We start from the raw sequence: 24,897 nt of genomic DNA, 5'->3' as shown, positions 1-24,897 counted from the left end.
GTTGATTTCCAGCCAGAACACTTTCCGGTGTGGTCTGTGGGCGGGGGGGGTGAAGCTAAACATCTGATGCGGACAGCTGCGCATGCGCATTGAAATACCGGCGACGGCTGAAGTGACTGTGGCCTAAACGTTAAGGGATTACAGAGCCCGAATTTTCAGGTCAGATTTCGATAATTCATTCGCATATATGATACTTTTTTGGGGTCAGCCACTATGTCCAATAAATATATAGTCATACGTATCATAAACAGTACAATTATCGCGGATCCTCATGGTGTTTTGAACGATGACAGCCGCAATGCTAACAGCCGAGCTAGCACTGTTTGTTTCATAACACCAACCTTTCTCTTAGTTCAGCCGATAACATGATCATCACTCATTCTTGTCACTTTCAATAATAGATGTAGTTAGTATAGCGGTATAATATAGTAGCTATTCTCTCTGAGTCAACCAACAACGTTGTGTCCTTTAGTGTCCTGGTTCCGTTTGCATATATTGCTTCTATGTGTTGTGTTAGCTATTGTGTCCAGTGCGTGTAGTGAGTGTTTAGTCGTTTTTCACATTTTCTAGTGAAATGGGCAAATATTAATTTGTGTGCATTTATTCATGTACTGCAAATCACTGACAGCAATCGTAGCTAATGACGCATCTGGTGCCACAGCATACTTTTAATGAAAAATATGTCCTGGAGATGGTGCGTTCAAATATGTATAGAATTTATTGTTTTATTGTTGTTTTTATTTATTTTTTTCTGGGATCAATTTTACATATTTATATTTTTACATATTTGGAGTAGTGTGTCGTTGTTTTTCCCTTGTAGCCATTTATAGTGATGTGATATGATACGAAAATGAATGTAATAATATCTGCAATTTCTGAAATATGAAGCCAATGATGCATTCTGGAAATGTATCCAGAGAGACCCTCAACAGTCCTTGGTCTTCCATCACACTGTCTAAATTTGTCAGAGAGACATGTGGTTCATAGTGTAACCTCAGCTCATATGATGCGTTTCGCTCAAGGTTCCCTGTTGAGAAAATGCATGTTGTTGTAAAGGGAGCTGCTCCTGCTGCCATATACCGGGTCTATTGCATGTATCCACATAGGTCGGAAATATAATCAGCCAGTTTTAGTGAGGATCAGCAATTCTAAAGTAAATGATCTCAAATATGTTTGTTTGACCATCTAACAAAATGAGTTCCGGGCTCGTTTATATTTAAGTAAAATGGTGTTTACTCATCCTCACAGGCTGCACAATGAGTCAAACTAAGGACAATGCACGACTTAAGAGCTACAAGAACAAGTCTCTCAACACAGATGAAATGAGAAGAAGGAGGGAAGAAGAAGGCCTGCAGCTTCGCAAACAAAAGAAAGATGAGCAGGTGAGCGCTGGGTCGGGCGGTGATGTTAAAATGTGATATAAATTGTGTCCAAAATGTCGACATAGACATTCTGATGGAATAGCTACCTGCTCATTATTTGCTGAGTGTATTCATTTTCCTTCCTCATTGCTGTTTAACAGCTGTTTAAGAGAAGAAATGTTGACACAGCACAGGAGGATGGCAACTTGGATGATGACGGGATGGCAGACAGCGGCTACCTGGAGTCCCAGGCAAACAACATGGACCCACTCTTGGTATAGGACACTTTGCTCCTAACTCCTTTTAATGAACAAATATTCTAGTTTTTAGTCATGGCCTCTAACTTGTTACTGAACTTGAATTTTGTGTTTCTTCATCGGTTTTGTAAACAGTTGCAGTGGAAATCTTGATGCTGATGATGTATTTTTGTCTCTCCAGGGTGGAGTCATCTCTGAAGACATGATTCAAATGATCTTCTCTAGTTCTCCTGAGCAGCAACTTATTGGGACTCAGCGATTCAGGAAACTACTTTCAAAAGGTGATTTTTTTTTAAAGCATTGTTTCAAGTGTAATCTCATTTTTTAGAGGGGTTTGGGATTATTTGTCCTCATTATGTTCATACTTGTGTCCAACAGAGCCCAATCCACCCATTGATGAAGTCATTGCTACTTCTGGTGTGGTGGAGCGGTTTGTCGAGTTCTTAAAGAGGCGAGAAAATTGCACACTGCAGGTAAGTAAATGTGGTTAGGTGCTGGTGTGTTCAGCGGAACATGGAAGAAATCAGCCTGTTCTACCTTAGTATTATTGTTGTTATTAATTCATGTTGTTGTTTGTGTTTGATGATGCCAACACAACTTATTTATATTTCATTCTGTTTCTAGTTTGAGGCGGCGTGGGTGTTGACCAACATTGCATCTGGTACATCCCACCAGACGCGTGTGGTCATCCAAGCAGGCGCTGTGCCCATTTTCATCGAGATGCTCAGCTCGGACTTCGAGGACGTACAGGAACAGGCGAGTTCAGCAAGCACAGTTCAAAGCTAACAGAGACAAACAGAGCAGACAACAGCGTGTTTGAGTTTGAGAAGATTCCTACTTGTCAACTTTTCCACCAGTCATGATCAACTTACACCAGCAACCTTATCCATCTGTTGTTTTTCATTTTCGGAGTGCATAGTTCTTGTGCTGTGTTTTTTATTTAAAAAAACAGTTGATTTCTGCTAATTCCTTGGGATTGCTTCTTTGAATATAGTATTTGACGCTCACTTACTTTTTTACTTTTACATTTTGATCAGCTGAGTGTTGGAATGTCTGACCTAAAGATTCCTATTTGGTCCCTACAGGCTGTGTGGGCTTTGGGAAACATTGCAGGAGACAGCACGGAATGCAGAGACTTTGTCATCGACTGCAACATTCTGCCCTCCTTGATTCAGTAAGTATGACAAATATATATATATATTTTTTTCAATTTTGACCACAACTTTTACAACTTGCAAGTTGTAGCAGTCATATTAAGTTTGTACATTTGTTTAGTTGAATAATAACAACAGGCAACATAGAAGTGTGAAACTAATGAAATCCATCCATAACATTTCTGGTACTTTTTGCTTCTGCTCAATAAGCTTCACATTTTCCCTGATTAAGTGCCATAAATCTCTTGCAGGCTGCTTGCTAAACAAAATCGTCTTACAATGATGAGGAACGCCGTGTGGGCACTCTCAAACCTGTGTAGAGGAAAAAACCCTCCCCCAGACTTCACAAAGGTAATACCTCAAAATAAACTGATCGTTGAGACACTTGACTTTGCTCCTCGTATTTCAACACCATAAACTAAACGGCCGCGCTGTCAGCTGCTCAAGTGTAACGATCCTTTCTGTCCTGCAGGTGTCGCCATGTTTGAAGGTGCTGTCTTGGCTTCTTTTCGTCAACGACACGGACATTATGGCAGACGCATGTTGGGCTCTCTCTTATTTATCTGATGGTCCCAACGATAAAATCCAGGCTGTTATTGACTCCGGAGTTTGTCGCAGACTGGTGGAATTACTGATGTGAGTTGCTAGAGTCCTGCAGAAGTGACTGCTGTCGTCCATTACTGAAGCCTAAACACATATTCTTCTCCAGGCACACTGATTATAAGGTGGTGTCTCCAGCGCTGCGGGCGGTCGGTAACATTGTCACTGGTGATGATTTACAGACACAGGTAGGTGCACACCAATAAAGTTAGTCTGTTGATGCCGTCACCAAGAATCTAGGGCTTTTAACCGCGTCCTGTCTTTCAGGTGATCTTAAACTGCTCTGCACTTCAGTCTCTACATCACCTGCTGAGCAGTCCGAAAGAATCGATCAAGAAAGAGGCCTGCTGGACCATTTCCAACATCACTGCAGGAAACCGTGCACAGATACAGGTGCGTGTTCAGAAGCACCAGCAGTCTCAGAAAAAGGTTTGAGTGGGATTTTCATCATGTCGTACTCTTGGCAGATGGTGGTGGATGCAGGTCTGCTGCCTCCTCTCATCAACATCCTACAGGTGGCTGAGTTTCGCACACGAAAAGAGGCAGCATGGGCGATAACCAATGCAACCTCTGGAGGCTCCTCACAGCAGATAAGGTTGGACCGCAAACCTGTGATGGAGAAACCATAAAGATGGCTTCAGAGACTGACCGCTTTCATTTGTCTTCTTCAGGCACCTTGTGGAACTGGGTTGCATCAAGCCTCTGTGTGACCTACTCACTCTGATGGACTCCAAAATTGTGCAGGTGGCTCTTAATGGGCTGGAGAACATCCTCAGACTGGGTGAACAGGAAGCCAAGAGAGGAGGGGGCATCAACCCGTACTGCGCTCCCATTGAAGAGGCTTATGGTCAGCGCACATTTTTTCATTTTGTTATACATCAGTCGTTCTATACTGTAAATATCGGGACTTGCCCATGATTTGCTGGTCAGCTGCTCTCCCCACCCCACCTCAGTAAAATAACTCACATTTGGGCTCTGCTCATGTAGGTCATGTGACATAAGCCGGTCGATGATCGTCTTGCGGTGCTGTTTGTTGAAATGTTAGTTGACAACAAAGTATATTTAACAGTTTAGCATTAATGATGCCAATACTGTGTCGGTGGTGTCCTTCTTTGGCCAGGCAGTGTACATTGAAGTATTGTGGTACTAAAATCTTACGTCATCATCATCATCATTAAACATCAAATCATGTTGTCCTGATTTATTTACATTTTTTGCAGCTCTGAAGTGCGCTATTTTAAACATTGTTGATGTCACCACAGGTCTGGACAAGCTTGAGTACCTGCAGGGTCACGAGAACCAGGATGTGTACCAGAAAGCTTACGACCTGGTGGAGCGCTACTTCAGCACAGATGAAGAAGACGCGTCTCTGGCTCCCGCTGTGGATCTGCAGCAGCAACAGTTTCTCTTCCAGCAGTGTGAGGCCCCAATGGAAGGCTTCCAGCTATAAACCGAAAATGTTCCTCTTCCGTGCTTCACCTTCATCCTCTGCTCATCTCTCTCTCTCTCTCTCTCTCTCACCCTGTTGAGAGCACCAGGCCTCTGCCTCTCCCCATACTACTCCCAGAGAGAAAGACCTTATCATGAATATGAATGAAACGTAGAGGAGCGCGTGCGTCCATCGTATGTGGGTCAAGTTCTGCTGTTCTGTTGCCCAGTTTGTGAGGGATCCACTAGTCCTCCCTCTTGTCCAACTTTTCACAACCTCAAATCTGGCCTCCATGTCATCGTTGTCCCAAGTACGCCTTCCTTCTATTTCCCCCAAAACGATGCTCGGCCACCTTCCACTCGCCCCTCCCCCCCCTCAACGATTGACCCCAGATTGTGTGAGTAAAGCACCAATGACTCACAGTCAGAAACGGACAAGCTTACCTAACAAACAAAGGAAGACAGATCCACTGGATGGACCATGCAGCAGTGACACCACTTGGTCACAGGACTGACCCAACCACAGTCTACTGACCTCATAACGGCACTTAACTCAAAGAGGGAAAGCCTCTTCCAGTCTCTTCTGCAACATTAGACCACTTGTGGACAAATTAGAATGTCAGTGTGTCTTTAGAAGACGGGGCTTGTCTGAAACTATGCTGGCTGCTTCTGATCCCACCTGGATCTCATATCATGCATTCCCCTCATCCAGTTATTGGACCTCCGACCAGCATCGGCTCCTGGACGGCCTCCCGCCTCTGGTGTGACGTGAGTAAACCCATGGAATCATGGGAAGATGGCTGTCTTCCCTCGCACTGAGACAATTGGACGGACTTAGACAAGACTAAACCGACATTGTAACTTTGGAAACTGTCCGGTAGCAGACCAGCGGGGATTTTTACTCTCCACTTTTTTCATTTAATTTGCAGCACTTTAGTTCAGGACTGATGCCTGCACCTATTGGATTAACTTACCGGATGTGGACTCGGCTCTTCCTATCTCAGGATGCAACGTGTAAAGAGGAGTGGCCTGTTCCTCTGACCCGTCAGATATGACAAGGATTCGCGTCAGTTCAGCTCCGTCCCAAGAGAGTGAAGACGAAGAGCATGGTGGACTGGAACTGTCAGCACACTAATTACAATCAGACCTGGCTGCCTCAGCAAAGCCTCTCCAACTCTTTCTGACCCCGAATCAGAGTGAGAATTTGGCAACGGAGCGGTTTGAAACATCCATCTTATGAGTTTGGGTTTCTAAGTTGAAGCCAAATCACCCACACATGAACCAGCGGTTGTAGTTCTTGTTTTTCAACTTAAAATTGTTTGGAGTTAGCCTCTTAACCGGACGCTGACGGTGCCATAATACCGAACCTTCAAAAACCTTCCTGATAATTTAAAGGAAAAAAAAAAAGTGTATCCAGATCAAACTTGAAATAGGAAATCTGAATGTTTACTGAATTCTCTTTTTGCGGCTTAAATCTTATTTGTCGGGGTCTCTGTGAGAGACAGCTAGCGCTACATTTTCATGACCGTTGGTGTTATTGAGTTTGTGCAACAACTGTTCCCTGTTATGTCATTTGCATAAAAGCCGTTTAATGAACAAGTGAATCTGATTCTTTGTGGTTAATTTTAGTTTATGTAGGTAGAATTGATCTTAATGTAACTTGTTCAAACTACTTACAGAAGGTCTGAGAAGTGCTTAGCTTACCATCAGAAAGTGCTCGGCTCCTTAGTGTTACTTCATTTTAGGCTGCTGTCGGTCTTTGTTTGCCACTCTGACTCCGATTGTCTGTCTTTGACTTTATACGACAAAACGTGATACTTCTTGGTCAGTCTCAGCAGTTTTGGTGAGAAAAAAAATGTTGTGCACTTTTGAGAAACCATCCTCTGCTTGGGCTAGAATTGATTCCAAATCACTTTATTCCTGAAAGCTCTTCATCATAGAGCATCAACTTTTGGTGGAATCTTGACACAAACATACCAGTGAATCGTCTTCCATTCTGATTTGCAATCCAAGTTTTTTACGGTGCTTTGGATCAATGTCTTTCAGTCATTAAAACTGGGTATGAAATGTTTCTAAGGACTACACACTGTTGATCGCACCTCCTGTTTGGCTTGTCCTTTGTTAACAATTAAAAACAATTAAGTTAAATATCTCATCTCAATATGCTGAGTGATGAACATCTCCCTGACATGACATTGATTCAGATGCAAAACCTCCAATATAATACATAATAGAAGTTTATTGGTGCTGAATATTTAAACAATTTAACATGGTCAATGAACATAGAATACTAAATCAATGAAATATGCTGCAGTAGAATGAAGAAAACTTAAATCATTTACTTTATTTGAAAAGGTGGTGTATCGTCTCCCTTCACTGAGTCAAAGGACCAGTAGTTTGCTACTTTCTTTCCATCTCTTCTCTCCACTTGGCTTTCTTCTCCATGTTCTGTGAAGTCAGGGACTCGTGTCTGCCCATGGCCTGCAACAGCAATAAACGATTCAGTTTAACATCTTTTAACATCAAATCTGTCACTCATCTGTCTTGACTCACCCGTTTGCCAAGGAACACCATCAACATACAGCCTCCTATTGTTGCCGCAATCATCAAGTAGCAGATTTTCACCCTTACTTTGTTCCTCGCCGCGTCCAGCATTTCAAACCTGCAGTCAGACAGGTGGAACATGGAAATACTCGTGGGTCATGAGGGTATTTATTTTATCCACTCCTTCACAGTGTCGATAAAGGCTTTCAGTCAATCATTGCTGCTTCTGTGCTGATATAAATTATCAACAAAAAGTAGAAGATATTCACCGTTTCATGCCCACACAGGCCAAGTAGCTGTAGTAGGTGTAGATGGTAACAGAGTTATAAAGGGAAAAATCCAAAGTACAATTTGACAATAAAACCTACCAACTGTATCCCTTTGTCTCTTGCTTAACTGCAGCTGGATTGGTTGTTGAAACCAAGCCAGGACTACTATCCCATCTGACCTCTGACCTCAATAAGACGTCACCAGGACGAAAGTAAATTTGTTTGCACACCGGTTACAACCAAGCCAGGCTTCTGGTCTGGAGTTGGATTTATTAAATAAACTGCAGTAGTGTGTCCAGAGAACCTGCGGTTGGGAGTTGACAGCCAGACAGATTATCATGGCAGCAGATCAAATGAGACGTCCACCCTGGTGTTCTGAACAGCACCATTAAGCTCATTATGTTCCTTTAAACTCAATTCAACAGACAAACAACTGACCAATGAGATTAAAGCGTCTTTGGCAGTCTTGGGCAAAAAGGAAGATGCTACTCACGACACAATCTCAGGGATCTGGTCGACTGTTTTAAAGCGCCCTGCCCAGATAAGTATTTTCTTGTCCATGTTGGAGGGTCTGTAGCCGGGAATCTTGAAGCTCACTTGTGGTGATTCTGCAGGGAGAGAACAGATGAACTGAATAGATGAGCAGCAGGATCACCGAAGCGCACAACTAAACAGACTTCAAGACGCCCTAGTGAGTCTAGCTTTATCCAGACCGTGACCCCACATCCTGTATCCCAGCTTCCTATGGGACCACTGAGATCTACAAACAAGCAATCATAGAGGACAACTAGTATACAAAAAGAGGCAAGATCTTCAAGAAATGTCTCCAACAAGCTAACCACTTTAAATAAAGGGAACCAATTACACTCTTCCACGCAACAAGTTTTATCTACAGTGTTAGCAAGATGAAGATGAACTTTCACATACACTGAGGCGTGAAAGAACGCTCATCCATTTATAACTTAGTTACTTTTACGAATAAAAAATGGTTCCTACACAAAAAGCGATTCCTTTAGCCTGCTGACTGTAATAAAAACCTATATCATGAAAGATCATTTATGTAACCCGCACTGACCCACACCACACTGGATAAAGAACGCAACAGACAGACTTTTTCAGACTATGGAGAAACTTTTCAAACATGGATAACCTTAGTGTATTTTTGGCTGTGAGGTCGAGGGACATGTATGTGACTTTTCTTAAGATCCAACACACAGTAGATGAAGATGTGAACATCTCGATAATAACAAAGCGCTCCTCAAATCTGCCACTCATCTAGGAGTTTGTGTGATGTGACGTGGTTTCTCTTTCAATGCAAAGTGTTCTCAGTGAGGCAACCATTTAGTTACCAGTGGCAGGGACTGTCGGCGGAGGTGACGCCTTGACCTCTTGCGGTTTAATGCACATCCCTCTGTGTGGAGTCCATGTCTGTGTCACCGGCCTCCAACGTCGGACTGCGAAGAAGAAACAGCCAACAAAACAAAAAATAGCACACCTAAAACAGAACCTGCATTTATCAACATCATCGCAACAGCTGGTGAAGACGAGAAAAGAATGATATTTATTTTATACTGGAGAAAATAGAGACGGGAGTCTCTTGTCTTTTGTCACTCCACTTGTTGGTTAAATTAAACAATATTATATAAGTGAAACATCAAAGCTTGACAGAAGATGACATAGAACCTCGATAACAATGTTATATAAAACAAAGTTCCTAACATGAATGAAACATGACACAACATCAACACAAACATAATTGTCTGTAAGTCAAGGGCCGGTGGACTGGAAAAAAAATTATTGCTGCAGTCGGATGGAATGTGAAGAAATAATATGATTTGATAGTCGATCAGTGATTCTGCTCTTTTTCGCCCCAGTGATGGAAATTGCCAGTGTGTGTGTAATCTATGAGTGATGACGGGAATGATGTGATGAATACGTGTCTTGTTTATGAAGCTCATAGAGACATTTGTAGTAAAGTAAAGTAATAATGTAGTAATTGTAATAAATGCTTTATTCGAGAATGTTTGTCGTGTTATGAACTAAAAATCGGTACATATTTAAACTATCAAATTGAAAATAGGATTGTTCACAGCCCAGTCTAATTTCCCAATATTTTCTGATAGTTTGTACTGAAAATGTGAAGTAACGTAAATACAGTCGCTTAAAGTTGTAGTTCACCCATTAAATAGCGTGGTTAAGCAAAACGACAGTTGCATTAAACGATACGTACCTATGAAGTTTCCGAGAGAAAGGGTCGCCCTGGCAAAACTCATCTCTGGTTGTGTTCGTCGGATTAGTTCAGTAAAGTTGAACCACACATCGACTTCACAACAACACGACTCCGTCAGCTGCTGAAAGTCAACCAGCTAACAGCGCCGCTAGTTTGGTAGCCCGAAGAGAACGCCTGATTAAAAATGCCTTAACCGCAGCAGGCACCTTTTTGGACAGCCTCCGCCTGTAACCAGGGTCCTGTCTGTCATGGCGGCGTCCGGCGGAACAACTTTAAACTGTGAGGACTTTGCAATGTTTCAGGTAAACTGGATTTGTGGATTTTTCGATGGCTTGCGGGCATGTAACAGACATGTGGCGAGATGTTGGTTCATCTCTTTGGGCTCGACTGTCTCGTCGTGTGGTTTGCTCGCGGTGACCTCACGGTGGAGTTTGAATCAACACGAGAACGCGAGTCGCTCGTTGACCAAGTTGCACAGTTCCCGTCGCGCAGCGGCCACACTGAAGAACCTTGCATTGTGCAAACAGACCTCCTTCTCTTACAAACATTTATTATGGAATCCCTCTGCAAGTACATTTGACAACTGCCAACTGAGCATGAGTGTGTTGGAGATGAAACAAAATGTTGTAGGAAGCAGTCACACGTTTAAATACAAGTCGCCGATGTCTGTTGCAAAACAAACATGAAGTAGAAGCATAAGTTCTGTCGTTTCATTTCTAAGTAAGTTGTTCAGATATACTGCACTAAAACAGTAATGACAACAATAGATCTAGTGAAAAATGTTTGACAGTCGCCATGTTGTCAGATGAAAGTTTCGTTAAGAGTTTGTAAATAATAATTAAATACAAAATATAAACGCCTGGGTAAAACGAGACGCTGCTCTCCTGAGGGGCCCTTTTTTTTGTTAAGTCAGAGGTCACTTATGTCATTTCTAAATGGTCTGCTACGATTTTTGTGGAACCTTGTCGACTGTTTCTCATTTATTTTTGGATGTTTATTCTGTCTAGATTCATTTTTAGAGCATGTGCCAAGAACACAAGAGAACGGTGTCCCCCAAAGTACCTGTGTTTTTCCAGGACAGTACAGTGACATGAGTTCAGCACCCTGCCTTGGGTCATCTGCCCAGTGGGATATGCACAACCCTTTTCAGGGAGGGGACTTTTGTTGCAGCACAAAGAAAGAAAAACACTGAAAAGATCTTTAAGGATCCCATCAAGTTTTTCATCACTAAGAAATGTCGGACTGGCCTGACTCATCTGATGTGTTTCTCAGGAGGTGCTGAAGGTGATGCGAACCATAGATGACCGAATTGTCCACGCGCTCAACACCACTGTTCCCACGGTCTCCTTCTCTGGCAAAGTGGACGCCACACAAACCTGCAAACAGCTCTATGAGTCAGTGAGTGTGATTGTTCTGGTTTGGCTACGCTACGTTGTTTTGTAATGGTGACTGAATAAACCCAGTGCCATTTGATCCACAGATGGTGGAGGCCCATCACAGCAGAGAGAGAGCCATCAAGACCTGTATAGCCCAAACATCTGAGGTGGTGGGAGAACTGCGGGAGAGGAGAACGAAAGATGAGGAAAACCTGGCACTAATCAAACAACTCAGGAAGGAGCAGACCAAAGTAAGATTGTAAATAAATATAAAATTGACTATGGTAATACGATCGAATTATGAATGTTTCAAGCTCATATTAATTTTATGTAATCTCCTCTTCTGAAAAAAAATACTCAAATGAAAGGAATTACATTGTAGACTGCTGCTGATGTGGTCGAGTTGTATGGACCTGTACAAAGCACAGAACTGTGATCCAAAGCAGGAATTCTCCAGGCCTTTCACATCTCCATATTTAATGTCATTTAAATCAGACTTCTCCCACTGACTGTGAACATGTCAGGCCAGCTACTTGGCAAGCTGTTGTAATGCCCAAAGTCATCTCTCTGCCGCCCTCTTCTTGTAGCTAAAGCTCATGCAGTCCGAGCTGAACGTGGAGGAGGTGGTCAATGATAGAAGTCTGAAGGTATCTATTTTTTTTTCTTTTAAAAATGTGCATGTTTTACAACTGCTCTGACTGTTTGTTATATTTCAGGTTTTCAATGAAAGATGTCGAATTCACTACACGCCTCCAAAAGTGAATTAACACCAAGCTCGAGCTTTGGGGGCAGTGATTTATCCTGGGCCTCGATAATGAGAGAATTCCTCCCAGCAGCAGATCTTGTCTCCTTTACGTGTTCCGTTTTCGACCACCGTAGCTGTGTGCTTCCTCAGTGTGGAACATTGTACAAAAGAATCCGGTTTTTAAAAAATGCTGTGTGATGTCTTCCGGTGAAGTTTATGTCTGAGAATAAAAAAAATGCTTCTGAAGCAGCATTTGTCACCCTGTGCTGTTATTTTATGTAACTGCATGTTAGGATTTTAACTTCATGTCCATTGGACTGTTGTGGGAAGTGATCATGAGTAAATACACACAAAGATGAGAAGGAGAGACAAACTCTTCAACTGAGCTTTGCACACCAAAGGCCTTAGTTGGATAGCAACCACCATGCCATGGTTTAATAATGAGTGCTGCTGGAGCAAACATGATTCTCTAAGTCAGGGGTCACCAACACGTTGCCCTCGGGCACCAGGTAGCCCGCAGAGACCATGTAATCCATGTTCATGTAATAACCATCTTACGTTTGATTTTGTGATTCCTTTTTTTGATACACCGTTGGCAATTACAGTGAAAACTCCGCAATGAGACAAGTATTCGAGAGGAATATAATTTATCATTGATTATATATCGTGATTTCAGCGGTAGTCCTTCGTGTCACACAGTGCCCTAGGAGTAGCTAGCGGTTGCTAAAAGGTTGGTGACCCCTGTTCTAAGGTGCATGATGTTAAGTCCATGTGTCTTTCAATCCCACGTTGTTTGCAGCAGGCAACATCACATGCTGTAGAGCAACATGCAGATATTCCGTGATGATACTGAGCATGAGAGTCAGTTACAATTTTAAAGAGAAAATGTCACAATTTTTTGATTCTTTGTTTTATCAGACGTTAAATGGCATGCATTTTTGATGGCAGTTTAGTGATGGGGAAGAGGCCAAGCCAAGCCCCGGATGACTCATGTCAGTATCAGATCAAAAGGGAACAAGTGGCTCATATTCCGTCTTGTCCTGCTGCAAATTCATGAAGCAAACATGTCCCTAACCGGGATGAACCTGATCAACCAGGAGGTGGTTGGCTCCTCCCAAATGAGTCTGGAGATATCCAGACCGAGAAGTGTCAGTGACAGGGTGAAGACCATTTTTTGCATCATCAACACAACATCCAATATGAAAGTGTAAAGCAGGTTTTAGAAACACTGGTTGGTTGGTGGCTGAAAGCATTGGGCCATATTTCAGTTCAGTACTACTGATGGTGAGCACATTTGAAGGAAAGGCGCTTTCATCTCACATTTTCTCTTTTGCACTCTGCAGTCCACCTCATCTCTGACAGTCACAAAGCAGATTAGGAGCCAAACTTCAGGACTCATTTGAGCAAAGGTGAGGTTAAAGGTTGTGGCTTTACTACCCAAACAATTATGTTCTATTGAGAGTTCTGCTGGGCAACAAAGACTTATATTGACAGCAACACATTTAACAATGTACTGTCAGGTTTCGTGTTTCATAAGGCATCACAATTTGACTCACTACATAGTATGTAGTAATAAATATAAGAGCAATAGTTTATTGTGTTTCATTTGACCAAAACTCCTTTCTGCACAAAGATAACAGTCAGTTCTAATATTTGAGGTCCTTTTCTCCCAGATAGCGCAGCCATAAACTAAACAAAATCGAACTAACTATGATGGTCAGGGAGGTGTTGGAGAGATGAGTGATTCATCGCTGAACTTTTTTTTTCTGGTTCGCTGTGCTCTGATTTGTTGGAAGGAATGAACAGATAATTGGGACAAGGAACAGGTGCGATATAGAAATCGCAGGATGACAGAGCAAGAACAACAGCATAAAACGTATTTGTTGTATTTTATTTAAAAAGTGGCGTCCAATCTCACCAACAATGACCAAGTAACAATATCGATCTCACAGGGAAATCTGTGCATTGATTGGTATCATCAGCAGAGGGCGTGACTGAGCTGCGTCATGATCCCTTCAGAAGAATTCGATTGCATCCTCCTCTTTCTTGGGATGCTGTGCGTCACTGAGTTTGACTCCTCCCCCGTTACAAGGCAGAGCTTCGTGGATACGAAGGTGGGCATATTGGTCTCCTCCCACGTGAACCTGTAGTTGGTGACAAATGTTTCAGAAACTGTCCCGTCACACAAAACAAACTTGGGCCTTTTTTCCCCCAAAAAAAGATGTAGATGGCATATAACTCAAGACCATTTGTTGGTCAGATGGCAATAGTGATGTCATGTCAACGCCCTCTGCAAACCACAGATGTACTTTGGCAGACTGCCCTTGAATGCACCAAGGTATCTGAGTTCTACAACATTCCCTTCAACATTTCCCTTTCAGGCAATAAAGAGCAAAAAATTAACCTTTGTATGGCTTTAGATATGGGAGGAAACCAAAGTGCTGGGAGGACAGCCACACAGGTAGCAGAGTCACACTAACTAAAAATAGATACAATTAAAATTCATAGATTGATTAAAAGCAAGAAGTGAGAAAGCCTCTGAGAAAGCCCCTGTTTATACAATATGGTATTTTATATTTAGATTTTTGTTGTTTAATGGAGCATGTTAAGTTACAAATTTTCCCTTGGGGTAAATAAAAGATTTTCTGATTCTGATACTTATGTGGACCACACTTCCGACACCCAGGAAAAGCTACATTATTTTGAAATACAATGCCATTAAGGTGCAGAGAATCAGGTTGAGTGAACATGAAGACGTGCGCGGGCTGGATCAGCACCAGTGGACACACCCATTCTTTGGCTCTCGTTTCTTAATAAAGTGTATAACAAAGGTTTTAGAAACATGACAGAGGCTCAAAACAGTGCAGATAAAATCGTGTCCTGGAGTGGTACTACCTTCACGAAGTAGTTGGTTCCGGCCACCACCTGGCTCCTGAAGCTCTTGGCCGTGAACTCAGCGAAATTCGTGCCCGTTTTACTCTCGGCGTGTTCCTTCAACTACACGGAATAAAAGCTCCGTCAGCATTGTCTTTTGTCTGGACCAAGAATATAAGACGGAAACGTATTGGCGATTGGATTACTTACGTCTTTACACATATTCTGGATCTTGTTATCGGCAGGTTTGGCATCTCCGACACCTCCGCACATCATCATCTTGACGGTTCGCAGGTGAGACAGTCAACAACACCACAGCAAGGAAGCAGCTGAGGTTTCATAGAACAGGTCCGTGCGTCACGTGACGCGCCGCTCCGGCCTATACCATCCGTGTGGGGGTACGCGGAAAGAACAATATCGCTGAGTTATCAAAGAATATGAAGGCTAGATCAGTTTTAAACCTAAATCTGTTTTATATAGTAAAGAAACCTTGTGGCTCATGACATATACCGTCCAACTGTGCAACAATATTTTCAAAATAACATAGAAAATGGGACGACTCCCCTATATTTCTAATGAAGTGAATTCAGGATTGCAACATCGAGAATTTGCGGAAACGTGTATCAAGTCATGAGATTTAGAGTCAGTCACATGGAACGAAATCTAGGTGGGGCGTTAACCTCAAACATGAAACCAAAGGCTACTAGTGTAGTGACTACTTTTATTTAAAACACTTTACTTGACATCGCCTTTCTAAAAGAAAGAGTCAAGGGCCACTTTAAATGACTGAATGCAACTTTAAATAATGACTGAAGTCAATAAATATTAGTCGCCACATTTTTAAAATACAGATCTCCTCGTGCTATTAAATCTTTCTCCACTTTAGGATTTAACACATCTACACATCAAGTTGTAAATAACATCAAAAGACAACCAACAGAACATGCGGGAAGTGGGTAGACTACCTGCACTTCAGTAAATGGAAGCAATGTTTGTTTTGCTCAGATGTCATCCATCTCTGTCTAGCTATAACATAACGTCTGTAAGGCTTCGCCACTCTTTGACTTCTTGTGACCACTGGCCCTGCACGGTCTGCTGTTGGATGATCGATGACACCTGGGGTGATACTGTCTCGGGTTCTAATGTCTCTGCAAGGGCTGACTCTTTGTGGCTCAGTTTGAGACCCTGGTGACCCTGATGCATCCTCTGGAGCATATCAACACGCATGCTGCATGGGATGACGATCTGAGTGGCACCTCTCAGAGCTCTGTTCCGCCCTCTCAGACGTGTGCGTTCAGGGCAGTACTGTTTGGCTGGCAGAGCTCTGCTCTTTATATGTTCAGGCCAACTACTTCTTATGTAGTTAAGGACGGCTTGCAACTCACCATCCCTTCCAGTCTGGTCTGTCATCTAGTCCAGGGATGGTTTTCTCACTCCTTTCCCTCACTCCCTTGTTTTCTTTGGAGCTCTGTACTGGGTGGCAGGAGAGTGCGTCAGCAGCAACAAGGTTTTTCTCTGGAACATAAACAGCTAAATGCTCGTGGTCAGTGTAGAGGTTGTATGACTCCAAAACACACAGGTACTGGTCAAAGCAATCTGAAGCCCGAGACATTTCTTCTCTATCTGGGGGTATCTTTGCTCGCCGTTGGTCAGAGTCCGAGAACAGAATGCCACTGGCTTCAGCATCCCTTTGTGGTCCAGTAACAGCAGACCACCTAAGCCATAGCTACTGGCATCTGGGCTCACAACTGTCAGTCTTTTGGGATCAAAGTAGGCCAAAGCTTTAACTTTGGCCGCCGCCAGTTGCATTATTCCTTACTGAGCTCGAGGCCAGACTTCCTGATGGACTCCAATACTTTGCTGAGTCTCGTGTCATACCTGTGTCTCTCCAAAAACCAAAATATCATCCATATAGATATCACTCCATTCTGCCCCTGCAGTAGCTCTGACTCTTTGGAATATTTAATTTTATATAAAATGTTCCAGACAGTGTTTTCCTCCACAACGCCAAGGATTTCTTGGAGTGGAACACATGAAGCTCTGTTTTCAGCCGGTGCTCATTGTCCTCATAAAAGTCCCAAATCACTTGGACAACGTCTTCTGCCTCTTGGTTGGGAGACTCTGTCCAGTTGCCACATACCGTTTGACCCTTTGATATGACTGGTCCACTCAGATTCCCTATGATGCCTTTCTGGAGTCTTCGGCTGAGCCCGACCACAAGTTATTAATAAAGGTCATACATGTCATATATATATATATATATATATATATATATATATATATATATATATATATATATATATATATATATATAACACTTACCGCTCTTTGCAGTCCCCATATTTACTGGAAGAAAAAAAAAATTAAACATATTTTTGGACACTCACATATATATATATATATATATATATATATATATATATATATATATATATATATATATATATATATATGACATGTATGACCTTTATTAATAACTTCAGCCGAAGACTCCAGAAAGGAGTATATATATATATATATATATATATATATATATATATATATATATATATATATATATATATATATATATATATATATATATATATATATAACACTTACCGCTCTTTGCAGTCCCCATATTTACTGGAAGAAAAAAAAAATTAAACATATTTTTGGACACTCACTTGACTTTCAGTCTTGTCATTCCATCTCACAACGCTATTCTTGACAGCATGTCTATTCATCCTTGTTTTCTTCCCTTACAGTACCATTTTCCATTGGTTTGTTGAAGACAAAAATGGGGATAACATTGTTTCACTTAAGTCCCCTGTGCTGACGTAAATCTCTAGGCACTGGAAAAACAAGAGTCCCACAGCAGACAGGGATCTGTCATCAGATGCATGCGTTTAAGCTTCAGTATTCAGTTCCATCGAAATGACTAAGAAAGATAAAATCAACAGTGTTTCTTTAAAATGAGCAACTCACATTCTTTCGCTGGAAAGTGCAAGGTGTGGTCTACACTGCCCCACCATAACTAAATAACAGTGGCGCGTATGATGGACGGCGGTTCAACTGCACAGCTCAAACTTCATGTTGCTTTGCCATTTCCCCTCTCCCTGTTCTTTAGGTGCATCACCATAAGCCATAATAAATACATATTGATTTTTTTCTCCTGATACTTGTATATATACACCGTATATATGAACACTTACAAAGGTTCTGTGTTTTCTGGAGAGCAAACTGTTAAATTAAATTAAATTAAATTTTAGTTGTAACAATATATAAATAGACATATTATATATATATATATATAGTCATTTTAGTTAATTAGAGAATTTGTGATTAATTAATTTCAATTATTCAATTAATCGCAGTTTAATGGTATAAGTATATTTGCCAAAAGAAGCCCCTTTTTTCCATTTGAATGAATTTGGTATATTACTGAATCAAATGATGGACCCATACATACATTCAATTTGATTCAAGATGGCGCCCACGTAGGCTGGCCTGGAATTATCGTGCATGTTATTTTGTTTATTTTTGTGTTTTGATGGAGCATCTGCGTGCTCTTCACTCATCAGGGCTATGACTCTGTCTGACTTACTACCAGTATTTTTGGTGTCAGTTTCGGAGTTAGTTCATCTTTTGGTTGGGCGGAAGAGACTCAGGAGGAGAGGGAAACGTGGCAGTGCGCTCGTTCGCCTTCGTCGAAGAGGATCGCGCACTCCGCTTCCCGGGATAATACTCTCCAACGTCCGCTCGCTCAGCAATAAGATGGATGAACTGGTGCTGATGTTGAGACGGAACAGAGACTTTTCCCCCTCTTGTGTTTTGTGTTTCACAGAGACGTGGTTGAGCGATCTCATCCTGGACACTGCGCTTCATCTGGAGGGTTTCCAGCTTCACCGCGCGGACCGGGTTCCAGAGCACGCCGGCAAAACCAGAGGTGGAGGACTGTGTTTCTACATCAACAATCGCTGGTGTACGGATGTGATGGTGATCTTTCAGCACTGCTCTCCCTCTCTGGAATGTCTGATGGTGAACTGTAAGCCATTTTACTCCCCACGTGAGTTCGCTGCATTCATCCTGGCTGCTGTATACCTGTATATCCCGCCCAGTCTCTCCTGAGATTGTGCTTGGTGACTTCAACAAGGCGACTCTGAGTGAGGAGCTTCCCAGGTACAGGCAGGTTGTAAAATGTCCCACCAGAGAGCAGAGCGTGCTGGATGACTGTTACTCATCGCTCCACAACTCTGATACCGGCCTCCCTCGAGCTGCACTGGGTCTCTCTGACCACTTGATGGTTCATCTTGTTCCCACATACAAGCAGAAGCTGAAGCTTTCAAAGCCTGTTGTGAGGAGCATGAGGATCTGGACAAGTGAAGCTAGAGAGGAGCTGCAGGCTTGTATGGAGACCACAGATTGGGAGGTGCTCAGGGCTGCTACCAATAATCTGGATGAGTATACAGACACTGTGACTTCATGGATCAGCTGCTGTGAAGAGTGCATAGTTCCAATGCACACCAAGGTGAGTTATGCTAATGACACACCAAATTCTCGTGGTCAGTGTAGAGGCTGTACGACTCCAAAACACACAGATACTGGTCAAAGCAATCTGAAGCCCGAGACATTCGTCTTATTTAAACTAAAGCTCTTTTAATGTCTTATGTAGACATTGTACTGTAATTGTTTCTTTAAATCTACCTTATATCATGCTGATACCACCAAGGAATGTTCTACTCGAACTCCTTCACCTTCACCTCCACCTTCTTCTGCCGCTTATCCGGGGTCGGGTCGTGGAGGCAGCATTCGGATCAAGGAAGCCCAAACTTCCCTGTCCGCACAAACCTCCTCCAACTCTTCCCGGGGGATCCCGAGGCGTTCCCAGGCCAGACCGGAGACATAATCTCTCCAGCGAGTCCTGGGTCTTCCCCGGGGTCTCCTCCCAGTAGGACATGCCCGGAAAACCTCCCCAGGGAGGCGTCCAGGGGGCATCCGGATCAGATGCCCGAGCCACCTCAGCTGGTTCCTCTCGATGTGGAGGAGCAGCGGCTCCACCCCGAGCTCCTCCCGGATGACCGAACTCCTCACCCTATCTCTAAGGGTGCACCCAGCCACCCTGCCAGCCGCTTGTATCCGTGATCTCTTGCTTTCGGTCATTACCCAAGGCTCGTGACCATAGCTAAGGGTGGGAACGTAGATCGATCAGTAAATTGAGAGCTTCGTCTTGTGACTCAGCTCCCTCTTTACCACGACAGTCCGATACAGCGACTGCATCACTGCTGCCGCTGCACCAACCCGTCTATCAATCACACGCTCCCCTTTTCCCTCACTCGAGAACAAGACCCCGAGATACTTAAACTCCCCCACTTGGGGCAAGAACTCTCCACCGACCCGGAGAGAGCAAACCACCTTATTCCGGTCGAGAACCATGGCCTCAGACTTGGAGGTGCTGATCCTCATCCTGGCCGCTTCACACACGGCTGCAAACCGCCCCAGTGCATGCTGAGGGTCCCGGTCTGATGAGGCCAGCAGAACAACATCGTCCGCAAATAGCAGAGATGAAATTCTGTGGTTCCCGAACCGGATCCCCTACGACCCCTGGCTGCGCCAAGAAATTCTGTCCATAAAAGTAATGAACAGAACCGGTGAACCCTGGCGGAGGCCAACATGCACCGGGAACAAGTCTGATTTACTGCAGACGATGGGAACCATGGGAGGCTGAGGAGTGTCATCCCCCTGTAGTTGGAACACACCCTCCGGTCCCCCTTCTGAAACAGGGGGACCACCACTGCGGTCTGCCAGTCCAGAGGCACTGTCCTCGACTGCCACGCGATGTTGCAGAGGCGTGTCAGCCACGACAGCCCTACAACATCCAGGGATTTGAGATAGTCAGGACGGATCTCATCCACCCCCGGGCCCCTACCACCGAGGAGCTCACGCACAACCTTGGTGACTTCGATGATGAGAGAGTCGTCTGAGTCCTCAGCCCCCGCTTCCTCAATGGAAGACGTGACGGCCGGATTGAGGAGACCCTCGAAGTATTCTTTCCACCGCCCGACAACATCACCAGTCGAGGTCAGCAGTCTCCCCCCTGCACCGTAAACAGTAGTCGTGAAGCACTGCTTCCCCTTCTGAGGCGACGGACGGTTTGCCAGAATTTCTTCGAGGCCGACCAATAGTCCTCCTCCATGGCCTCTCCGAACTCCTCCCAGACCCCGGTTTTTGCCTCCAAGACTGCACGGGAAGTGGCACACTTTGCCTGCCAGTACACGTTGGCCACCTCCCACAGGCCAACAAGACCCGATAGGACTCTTTCTTCAGCCTGACCCTGACTGGGTTTGGGGATTGCCGCCACGACGGGCACCGGAGACCTTGCGACCGCAACTACGTGCAGCTGCACTGACAATGGAGGAGGAGAACATGGACCACTCAGACTCCATGTCACCTACCTCCCTCGGGATCTGGGAGAAACTCTCCCGGAGGTGGGAGTTAAAGACGCCACTGACAGCGGGTTCCGCCAGGCGTTCCCAGCAGACCCTCACAATACGTTTGGGCCTGCCCGGTCTGACCGGCTTCCTCCTCTGCCAGCGGATCACACTCACCACTAGGTGGTGATCGGTTGACAGCTCTGCCCCTCTCTTCACCTGAGTGTCCGAGACACGTGGCTGAAGGTTAGATGACACGATCGCAAAGTCAATCATAGACCTCAGGCCCAGGGTGTCCTGGTGCCATGTGAACTTATGGACACCCTTGTGCTCAAACATGGTGTTCGTTATGGACAAACTGTGGGTGGCACAGAAATCCAGTAGTTGAACACCGCTGAGGTTCAGATCGGGTAAGCCGTTCTTCCCAATCACGCCCCTCCAAGTCTTGATGTCATTGCCTACGTGGGCGTTGAAGTCTCCCAGTAGAACAATGGAGTCCCCTGTTGGTGCACTGTCAAGCACCCCTCCCAGTGACTCGGATAGTCTGCACTGCTGTTCGGCCCGTAAGCGGCGACCGCCGTGAGACACCTGTCCCCAACCCGTAGGCGTAGGGACGCGACTCTCTCGTTCACCAGGGTAAACCCCAACAAGAAGCTGCAGAGCTGCGGGGCTATGAGCAAGCCTACACCAGCCTGCCGCCTTTCCCCACGGGCAACTCCAGAATAGTAGAGACTCCAGCCTCTCACAAGGAGTTGGGTTCCAGAGCCCAGGCTGTGCGTGGAGGAGAGCCCGACCATATTTAGCTGGTACCTCTCAACCTCCCGCACAAGCTCAGGCTCTTTCCCCCCCAGCGAAGTGACATTCCATGTTCCAAAAGCCAGAGAATGTCCACACGAACATGGTCGTTGGGTCCCCTGCCCTCGACTGCCACCTAGTCCTCTTTGCACCCGAACCCTATGACTCCCTCTGCGGGTGGTGGGTCCGCAGGAGGGACGGCCCATGTCGTTCATTTGGCCTAGGCCCGGCCGGGCCCCATGGGCAGAGGCCCGACCACCAGGCGCTCGCATTCGAGCCCCAACCCCAGGCCTGGCTCCAGGGTGGGGCCCCGGCTGCACCATGCCAGGCGACGTCACGGTCCTTGTTATTGTCATTTTCATCAGGGCTTCTGAACTGCTCTTAGTCTGACCCGTCACCTAGGACCTGTTTGCCATGGGAGACCCTACCAGAGGCATAACGCCCCCGACAACATAGCTCCTAGGATCATTCAAGGTACACAAACTCCCCCACCACGATAAAGTTCCAGTTCCAGGGGGAGCCCACCCAAACAATTACTTTCTATTGAGAGTTCTGCTGGGCAAGAGAGACTTATATTGACAGCAACACATTTAACAATGTACTGTCAGGTTTCGTGTTTCATAAGGCATCACAATTATGTAGTAATAAATATAAGAGCAATAGTTTATTGTGTTTTATTTGACCAAAACTATTTTCTGCACAAAGACAACAGTCAGTTCTAAGATTTCAGGTCCTTGTCTCCCAGATAGCACAGCCATGAACTAAACAAAATCGAACTAACTATGATGGTCAGGGAGGGGTTGGAGAGATGAGTGATTCATCGCTGAAATATTTTTTTTCTGGTTCGCTGTGTTCTGATTTGTTGGAAGGAACGAACAGATAATTGGGATGAGGAACAGGTGAGATAGAAATCGCAGGATGACAGAGGAAGAACAACAGCATAAAAACGTATTTGTTGTATTTTATTTAATCCAATCTCACCAACAATGACCAAGTAACAATATCGATCTCACAGGGAAATCTGTGCATTGATTGGTATCATCAGCAGAGGGCGTGACTGAGCTGCGTCATGATCCCTTCAGAAGAATTCGATTGCATCCTCCTCTTTCTTGGGATACTGTACGTCACCGAGTTTGACTTCTCCCTGAGAAAGCGGAGGTTCGTGGATACGAAGGTGGGCATATTGGTCCTCTCCCACGCGAACCTGTAGTTGGTGACAAATGTTTCAGAAACTGTTCCATCAAACTTTCACCTTTCACCCCCCCCCCAAAAAATGTAGATATCGTTTTACTCAAGACCTTTTGTTGGTCAGGTGGCAATAGTGATGTCACGTCAACACCCTCTTCAAACCACAGATGTACTTTGGCAGACTGCCCTTGAATGCACCAAGGTTCTACAACATTCCTTTCAACATTTCCCTTTTAGGCTACAAAGAGTATTCAATTAATCTGTTTAGTTTTAGAATTAGGAGGAAACCAGAGTGCTGGGAGGACACACAGGTAGCAGAGTCACAGTAACTGAAAATAGATATACAATTAAATTGAGATTGATTTAAACAACAACAAGTGAGAAACATAGCCGTGTTGCACTTGAAAGAGTGAAGATGAGAACAAACGGCTGTTATCATTACATCAAGTACAGTGAGCTTCTCACCACCCTCTGATAACTCGAAGGCAACTATAACTGTAACTCTGTAAAGGCTCAGTTTATACAGTCGATATAGTATTTTATATTTTTTATAGTTATATTTTTGTTGTTTAATGGAGCATGTTAAGTTACAAACTTTCCCTTGGGGTAAATAAAAGTTTTTCTGATTCTGATACTTATGTGGACCACACTTCCGACACCTGGGAAAAGCTACATTATTTTGAAATACAATGCCATTAAGGTGCAGAGAATCAGGTTGAGTGAACATGAAGACGTGCGCGGGCTGGATCAGCCCCGTTGGACACACTTATTCTTTGGCTCTCGTTTCTTAATAAAGTGTAGAACAAAGGTTTTAGAAACATGACAGAGGCTCAAAACAGTGCAGATAAAATCGTGTCCTGGAGTGGTACTACCTTCACGAAGTAGTTGGTTCCGGCCACCACCTGGCTCCTGAAGCTCTTGGCCGTGAACTCAGCGAAATTCGTGCCCGTTTTACTCTCGGCGTGTTCCTTCAACTACACGGAATAAAAGCTCCGTCAGCATTGTCTTTTGTCTGGACCAAGAATATAAGAGGGATTGCGATTGGATTGACTTACGCTGTCACACATATTCTGGATCTTCTCAGTGGCAGGTGTGGCATCTTCGGCACCTCCGTGCATCATCTTGACGGTTCGCAGGTGAGACAGTCAACAACACCACAGCAAGGAAGCAGCTGAGGTTTCATAGAACAGGTCCGTGCGTCACGTGACGCGCCGCTCCGGCCAATACCATCCGCGTGGGGGTACGCGGAAAGAACAATATCACTGAGTTATCAAAGAATATGAAGGCTAGATCAGTTTTAAACCTAAATCTATTTTATATAGTAAAGAAACCTTGTGGCTCATGACATATACCGTCCAACTGTGCAACAATATTTTCAAAATAACATAGAAAATGGGACGACTCCCCTATATTTCTAATGAAGTGAATTCAGGATTGCAACATCGAGAATTTGTGGAAACTTGTATCAAGTCAGGAAGTTTATGAGTCAGTCACATGGAACGAAATCTAGGTGGGGCGTTAACCTCAAACATGAAACCAAACGGCTACTAGTGTAGTGACTACTTTGGTTGAAAACACTTTACATGACATCGCCTTTCTAAAAGAAAGAGTTAAGGGCCACTTTAACATTTGACTGCAAGGGCTGACTCAGGTGTGGCGACTCAGG

The 24,897-nt window shown here is 44.2% G+C and overlaps 5 protein-coding genes across 5 annotated transcripts; 2 read left to right on the top strand and 3 right to left on the bottom strand.

Annotated features, from left to right (window-relative positions):
* The first annotated feature begins 89 nt into the window (after positions 1-89).
* kpna1 (karyopherin alpha 1 (importin alpha 5)) lies at positions 90-6,348 on the top strand. The gene is made up of 14 exons (XM_053859700.1): positions 90-159; positions 1,249-1,382; positions 1,523-1,636; positions 1,800-1,899; positions 1,997-2,091; positions 2,243-2,374; positions 2,704-2,792; positions 3,024-3,123; positions 3,245-3,408; positions 3,482-3,560; positions 3,640-3,765; positions 3,840-3,967; positions 4,044-4,219; positions 4,635-6,348. The coding sequence occupies exons 2-14, from the start codon at positions 1,257-1,259 to the stop codon at positions 4,820-4,822; spliced, it is 1,617 nt and encodes a 538-aa protein (XP_053715675.1). The 5' UTR covers positions 90-159; positions 1,249-1,256; the 3' UTR covers positions 4,823-6,348.
* A 671-nt stretch (positions 6,349-7,019) lies between these two features.
* fam162a (family with sequence similarity 162 member A) lies at positions 7,020-10,010 on the bottom strand. Its single transcript, XM_053859701.1, has 5 exons — positions 9,844-10,010; positions 8,963-9,067; positions 8,107-8,221; positions 7,354-7,462; positions 7,020-7,281 (listed from the first exon to the last, which is right to left on the bottom strand). Exons 1-5 carry the CDS (start codon positions 9,884-9,886, stop codon positions 7,201-7,203), a joined length of 453 nt encoding a protein of 150 aa, XP_053715676.1. The 5' UTR covers positions 9,887-10,010; the 3' UTR covers positions 7,020-7,200.
* Positions 10,011-10,074: 64 nt separating this feature from the next.
* On the top strand, positions 10,075-12,204 carry mix23 (mitochondrial matrix import factor 23). Its single transcript, XM_053859702.1, has 5 exons — positions 10,075-10,145; positions 11,116-11,241; positions 11,324-11,470; positions 11,807-11,866; positions 11,936-12,204. Exons 1-5 carry the CDS (start codon positions 10,092-10,094, stop codon positions 11,984-11,986), a joined length of 438 nt encoding a protein of 145 aa, XP_053715677.1. The 5' UTR covers positions 10,075-10,091; the 3' UTR covers positions 11,987-12,204.
* A 1,634-nt stretch (positions 12,205-13,838) lies between these two features.
* On the bottom strand, positions 13,839-15,193 carry LOC128755630 (cystatin-B-like). Its single transcript, XM_053859486.1, has 3 exons — positions 15,049-15,193; positions 14,860-14,961; positions 13,839-14,108 (listed from the first exon to the last, which is right to left on the bottom strand). The coding sequence occupies exons 1-3, from the start codon at positions 15,115-15,117 to the stop codon at positions 13,980-13,982; spliced, it is 300 nt and encodes a 99-aa protein (XP_053715461.1). The 5' UTR covers positions 15,118-15,193; the 3' UTR covers positions 13,839-13,979.
* A 7,791-nt stretch (positions 15,194-22,984) lies between these two features.
* Positions 22,985-24,453, bottom strand: LOC128755631 (cystatin-B-like). Its single transcript, XM_053859488.1, has 3 exons — positions 24,287-24,453; positions 24,104-24,205; positions 22,985-23,247 (listed from the first exon to the last, which is right to left on the bottom strand). The coding sequence occupies exons 1-3, from the start codon at positions 24,350-24,352 to the stop codon at positions 23,122-23,124; spliced, it is 294 nt and encodes a 97-aa protein (XP_053715463.1). The 5' UTR covers positions 24,353-24,453; the 3' UTR covers positions 22,985-23,121.
* Between the last annotated feature and the right edge of the window lie 444 nt (positions 24,454-24,897).

This window comes from Synchiropus splendidus, chromosome 3 (assembly GCF_027744825.2).
Source record: "Synchiropus splendidus isolate RoL2022-P1 chromosome 3, RoL_Sspl_1.0, whole genome shotgun sequence".
Lineage (NCBI taxonomy): Eukaryota > Metazoa > Chordata > Actinopteri > Syngnathiformes > Callionymidae > Synchiropus > Synchiropus splendidus.
The sequence above is the reverse complement of the archived record's forward strand: the minus strand, read 5'-3'. Positions and strand labels throughout refer to the sequence as shown.